The sequence below is a fragment of the Clarias gariepinus genome, chromosome 17, assembly GCF_024256425.1.
Source record: "Clarias gariepinus isolate MV-2021 ecotype Netherlands chromosome 17, CGAR_prim_01v2, whole genome shotgun sequence".
Classification (NCBI taxonomy): domain Eukaryota; kingdom Metazoa; phylum Chordata; class Actinopteri; order Siluriformes; family Clariidae; genus Clarias; species Clarias gariepinus.
The window spans coordinates 26,278,573-26,284,996 of record NC_071116.1 but is presented as its reverse complement, the minus strand read 5'-3'; the positions used below and the strand labels follow the sequence as shown (position 1 = coordinate 26,284,996).

Below are 6,424 nucleotides of genomic sequence, written 5' to 3'. Positions count from 1 at the left end.
GTCGAGTTTTGTTTGCTGTCTGTTTGTTTTGGTTTTCCTATTCAAGACTCATTCTCAGCATATGCCTCATATTAAGCCCACATCCCTGTTCCGTAACATGTTTATTGTATATAAATATTTACAGAGCAATACTTTATTTTAATATAATAAGATTTATATTGTAATTTATTTTTATTTAAAACCTCAAGTTATTTTATCAATTATATCTTTGTTTAATAAACAAAGAAAATAAAAGTTCAATTTTTACAGAAAATTGCTGTAAAATAAATACTAGATGTATACTATAAAATTACAGTAGATTGCTGGTGTCTGTGCTGCCAGTATTCCACTGTAAATAGTAAATACAGAAATGTACTGTTTTTATGTTTACAGTAACAAACTGTAAAGTAATTTAACAGTAGAAGTACTGTACTGCCAGTAATCTGCTGTTATTTAACAGGAACATTTTTAACAGTGTATTTTACTCACGCTAAGCAGGAAAAACTTGACGTAAGAATTTTCTGTTTAATCTTGTCAGTCTCTCACATCATTATGGAGGAATTTTGCTCCATTCTTCTTTACAACATTGCCTTAGTTCACCAAAGTTTTGGGACAGTCACTTATAGCTCTCTGAAGATCCGCATTTCAGTTGGGTTGAGGACTGGATTTGATTAGGCCATTCCAAAACCTTGATTCTTTTATTTTACAGCCGTTATGTAGAGTTACTGGTGTGCTTTGAATCATGGTCCTGCTGCATGACCCAACTTTAGCTGTGGGACAGATTTACAGCTTAAAATTTGCATCTAATACTCTGGTATATAGAGGAGTTCATGATTTAATGACTGCAAGGTGCCTGGGTCCTGTGTCTGCAGAAACAAGCCCAAATCATCAACCCCTCCACCGACAGTGGGTTACAGTATGAAGTGTTATGTTGATGTACAGCAACAATTTCTTGTATTTGACCAATTGTTTTTATAAGTCCATTGCTTACTGTATGTCCCTGTATTTCCCTCTTGCCATTTTGTTAACACGCACATTAATGATTCAGACCAGCAAACTGCCAAAACTTCTGCTTTTCAGAGGTCTGAACTAATTTTTACTCATGACTGTACGTTAAAAGTGTACAGTCGGTTAAAGAAATAATAAAGCGCGGGATCTTAGAAAAGGTTGATTATTATTCATGTGATTTTATTAAGAATACATTTTTATAGCTTAACTATTGCTTTTAATAATTATATTCTTTGGAAATAAAATGTGTATAAAGGATGCCAGATAGATAAATATTACATTTCAAAACAAGATCAAATGAGGCAAAAGTTGTACAGATGAGGAACAGCATTTTATTTAACTGGTTTCTAACAAAAAAACTAAAACAAACGAAAAATGATTGTAACACAAGATTTACCAAACATAAAAAGGAAGCCAAATAGAATGTGTGTATGTACTGTATACATAATAAAAAATATATGATGTGTAAAAACATGCACAAGAATCTATAGCAATAAAAACTGACATACTAAATGCAGATCATATGCAGCAGTAAAGTGACCTATATTAAAATGTTTCATCAACAGAGCCATTTTTGTGCACTGGGGAGTATAGAATGTAGGAGACTTATTTGTGAACAGTGTATGCACATGTGAAAAGCAATCCTTCAATGTGAATCAATCTTGGATGTTTTTCCATTATTGCTGTTATTCATAACATTTGATACAAAGAAATTTTGATAGAAAATTCTACAGCGGTGATCTAAGACAATGGTTTGCTATGTACTGTAACAGAACTTGAATGTCAAATGGGAACCTTTGAAGAACAAGCAGGTCAATAATTAACCATCAGATAAACAGATCAATGCATAAACTGGCCTCTAGACACATTGTCTCACCCTGCTCCATCATGTGGAGCCTCACTGTGGTTTGGCTTTCATGAAATAATGTGGTGGTGTGCTGCATGATCATTGTGCACACATTGCAGACGTCAGAAAGAAGAAATCAGAAACTCTTAGATGCCAGGGATGCTGCAGGTGAACTCGTCCATCTTAAAAGTTCAGATATTTGTAGAGATGTTGCATTAATGAAGGCAGGGATAAAGATGGCAAGGATGTCTACATCCAGGATACCAAAGGAACAGGGGTTCGTAGGGGAACTAGGGGATCTAAAGGGGACGAGGGGTTCAACATGGGCAACTGAGGCTTCTCCTTACTGGATCTGAGAGTGGAAGAAAAATCAGAGGAAAGGGGTAGAAGGGAAAAACATGAGAATGAGAACATGAATTTAAAGAAAAGTTTAGTTTTTTGAGGCCATATTTAAAAATTTTTAGACCAGTGACTACATAACATTCAACTGTTTCTTTTTCTGTCAACACATAGTTTACAGAAGCATCAAGACATACTGTAGATCTGGTTATGGGTATTAAATCATTTATTAGGCTTTAAATGTTCCAAAGAGCACAATGAAATTCATCACTGGATGATGAAATAATTCTTTTGATTGTGTAAAGCTGCTTTGCGACAATTTCAATTGTTAAAAGTAATATACAAATGAAATTGAATTGAATTGAATCATTGTCAAGTGGAAGACGTATCGAACCACCAGGACTTTTTCTTGAGCTGGAAATAGATCTAAATTTGTGGTAGAAGGTCCTTAGTTTGGCAAGTAGGGCTCAAAGAGTTCACAAAATCTGTCAGGTAAAACAACCATCTCCAAGATACTGTACTCTATCAACCAGGCTTATATGGTACAATAGCTGAACAGAAGTCATAAGTAAGAAAAAAAAGTATGTGGTAAACATATACTGTATGTGACGTTTTGGACCGAACCAAATATTAGAAAAAACATTTCTGTTTTTGTTCCTATATTTACGGTAAAAAGCCAGCTAATCCAGTTTTAATAAAATCCATAACACCATAGAATGTACAAAAACAAAAGAGATCTGAATGCTTTTCGAACCACTGTAGTTCTGGGCAAGTATGCCTTCTCATAAGCATCTTTAAGATTATAACTCAAGTCTAGTCGCCTTAATTTACTTCCAAGAGACAAAATGATTCATAAATAAATCATTGAAATCCCAACAGCCCACTGTTCAGTCCAAGTGTTTGCTACTTCTTGATTGGTTGAGTGTGTAAGAGTTGATAAACACTTTACTGACCTCATTTTCTTCAGATGAATTTTCACTGCTTCTGTCCTCTAGAAGGGCAAACACCAAAGTTAGGCCAACAGCACACACACACACCACACACAATAATGTAAATGCACAGCATGGTTTAGCCCCACTCATAAACTAAGCCTAAAAAGATGTCACATATTTTAGTGATATTGGTATCTTCATAGCTATTCAGTGTGTATTCGACATAAACAATATGTCATGGTGACTTGTCATCCGTCAAGAATCATATAAGCTTGTGATTCCCAGCGGATATGGAAGGTAACTAAGAAAATTTACTTTTACTGTACTTAACCACATATTTTATTTATCTATACTTTCCTTGAGTAGATTTATTATATTCTACATCCTACCACAAATTTCTCTACTTTTACTTTTAAAGACCAGAAGACTTGTTGGTTTTGCTGTTGATCTCACTTACCAGTGACTGTTTCCTTCCAAGGACTGAGGTCAACCCCCTGGATACTTCTGCAGTTGATGAAGTTTGCTTGGTTGGGGCTAAAGAGGAAAGCGTTCATAGGAACTCTAGAAATGCCTGTGTTGTCACAGACGATGCCAGACAGAGACACTCTGGACAGGGAGGCTCTCTGTGCTGGGGTGAAAACACCATTGTTCTCCCACCAGAGCCTAAGTGCACAAATTTCAAAAGCTTAATGCACTTACTAATATTCAATACCTGTGATTTACCTTTTTTTGTAGATGTTTTCTCTTTTTTTGTTGAAAGCTTATTACCTGTCCCCTTGGCGGATCTTCTGGAACTGGGTGGCAATGATACAGGAGAACACCGGCCCGACTCGGCCTCCGGCGACAAACGGTTCAGCAATGCCTCCAGCCCAAAGGTCGATGTTTTCGGGAGAGCCGTAAAGCTGGAGGAGTTTACGTGCAAGAGCTGTGTTATTCAGCACTCTTGTCAGTTCATTGACATTCCTGGGTGTGGACAGGCCGCAAAATCTGCGCCAAGCGTTGTAGCCTGATGGGCAGAAGAAAATATAATAGGCAAAATAGGAAAATATGTTTCAGAATATGCTGTTCTGTAAAGTTAAAAATGTAATCCAAAATGCTGGGATATAAGTATTCAGACAGTTTTAGGACCCTATTTGTTATGACTGTCATGTAATATATGTCTCGTGTACACAGTATGTCCATCTTTTGTATAACGTCTCTTAACTTTGGATGCATAACTATTGATAAATATAAAAAGATCCTCATATTTATCTTCCTTTCTCGTGATTTTTTATGCTGTCTTGAGAAATAGTTCTCCAGGTTCCCTGAAGGACATTTTAGCCCTCATTTTCTGCTCAATTTCTGTACCTGAGCTGTTTCAGATGAATGTTTTTTGTGAGAAATTAGAAATAAGGTTGCTGCTCAGGTTGTTACATAAACAGACGATTTTTTAAAACTGTATCTTTAGGTAATTTGCATAAAATGTTTGTTTCCATTTCTTTAATTCAGTTTCATTTAATTAAATATGAAGAAAAAGGGGTGGCAGAAAACTTTTGAACAGTAGTGTACATTTAAAAAGAAGTGTTAAGGGAAACAAGTATTCTGACAGCACATTTTCCTACAGTATGTCTATACACGATATTATTACCTTGTTCATTATTTTAGCTCATTGTCTTTAACGGCCCAGGGCTGGCATGGCCTCTTTATTTATTTTTTTATTTATTTATTTATAAATGTATTTATTTGTTTGTTTGCTTATTTATCCATTATTTATTTAAAATGTGATCCACTCGTTTTACCTGTCTGTCTTTTTGACATTAAGCATGTAAGCATATCCATGTGTGTGTGTGTGTGTGTGTGTGTGTGCTTACTTGGTAGGCCGTGCTCTCTGCCCCTCTGCAGGTTGAGGGAACCCAGGTCCTGAGCGATTTTGCTGGTAAAGGCAAACAGTCTTTCTCTAATTGCGTTCACCAGGATCCCATCCTGCTTGTTCAGCTTAGCTGGCCGACTAATCAGCCCCCGGATCTGAGGATCAATTCCACCTGGGAGGGGGGGGGGGGGGGTGAGGGGAAGGGGGGGTCAAATAAGACTTTTAGGTGAGGTTTTATCATAAATGCTATTAGATACAGAAGTAAGAATTTTCCAATATGATTAACTGCAGGACATCTGGGACGGTGTACAGTAGGTTCTATAAAGCAAACATCAGTACATCAATACAGATCAGTGGAAGCTGTCTGCTTGCATCAATACAGTTGGTAGAACAAAGCTCCTGGTTTGGTCCTTGCTTATACTGTGGATTGGAGATTGGAGCTATGTTTTTATCCTTTGGCTTTGTTCTGGTTTTGTCTCTTCTTATCTTAGAAAATGACACCATTTGTTATAAAATACATTAACATCTGTCCTGGATGGTTGCCTAGCAATAGTGTTCTCACAACTTTTACCTTTTGGACAACATATTTTATTTTTACCTTTTCACAAAGTGCTCAGTGCTGCTGTCGAAAGTAATACCATTATGCAGAACAGCTGATGTAAAATAGGTAAGTTGGTTATTAGAATTAACTAACCTTCAAACACAATCCTCCATGGTGTAAAGAAGGCCGTGTGAAGCGGAACGCTGGGGAAACGTCTATTATCTTGAAAGTTTTCATCCAGACGGAAGATAAGGGGCTGGATAGTGGCGTGGGCGAAGCGGTAAGCAGCGGTAGCAAAGACATTCGAGATAGTCGGGTCAACGTTGGGGTTGTAGCCAGGATACTTGCCAAGCTGCTTTCTCATGGCATCTGTTCCCACGATGTGTGGCAGGTAATCCCTGAACACTATGATCTGCGAGACAAAGCATGTATATTTACGTTGAGTAAAGGCACAGGCAGGACTATAAGCATCTCAAATGTAGTCAAAAAGCTAAATCAGCTCAAATCTTGTTGAGTAGAACAACTTCATAAAATCATAGATCTAGAAAATAATCTAAATGGCCAAGTCTATAAACACCTGACCCAAGTATATGATCACATCCATATGTAAGGTTCACATACTGTTTCCACAAAATTGAAAACATACAGTTATATAGTATTCTAACTTTTCAAACAATTCCACATTTAATTTTTGGCATCAAATCATGTTTTTGGGTACAAAAACAACCCTAGTGGCCCAAGATGGCTGTCTCAATTCTGGCTGCAGAAAAAAAATCATGTTATCTTCAAACAGATCTTGGTTGCATGATTAGAACTGATTTTTATGAGAACTGTTGAAATCAAACCTGGGACTTTTGATTTTGAACAGAACAAAGTTATAAAATAAAAACTTGCTTTATTTCTCTATATAAAATCTCCTTCAACACTAA

The 6,424-nt window shown here is 36.6% G+C and overlaps 1 protein-coding gene across 2 annotated transcripts in view; it reads right to left on the bottom strand.

Moving 5' to 3' along the window:
- Positions 1 to 1,322: 1,322 nt before the first annotated feature.
- The window catches only part of LOC128505519 (eosinophil peroxidase-like), a 137,101-nt gene continuing 131,999 nt past the window's right edge, over positions 1,323 to 6,424 (bottom strand). The window contains exons 10-15 of one of the 2 annotated variants that reach the window (XM_053475998.1): positions 5,649 to 5,907; positions 4,956 to 5,126; positions 3,874 to 4,111; positions 3,563 to 3,768; positions 3,127 to 3,164; positions 1,323 to 2,186 (exon numbers count right to left, since the gene is read on the bottom strand). In XM_053475998.1, the coding sequence (XP_053331973.1) occupies positions 2,178 to 2,186; positions 3,127 to 3,164; positions 3,563 to 3,768; positions 3,874 to 4,111; positions 4,956 to 5,126; positions 5,649 to 5,907 (921 nt within the window). In that variant the 3' untranslated portion in view covers positions 1,323 to 2,177. The remainder of the gene's footprint in view (positions 2,187 to 3,126; positions 3,165 to 3,562; positions 3,769 to 3,873; positions 4,112 to 4,955; positions 5,127 to 5,648; positions 5,908 to 6,424) is intronic. The other variant, XM_053475997.1, reaches the window with a different exon arrangement.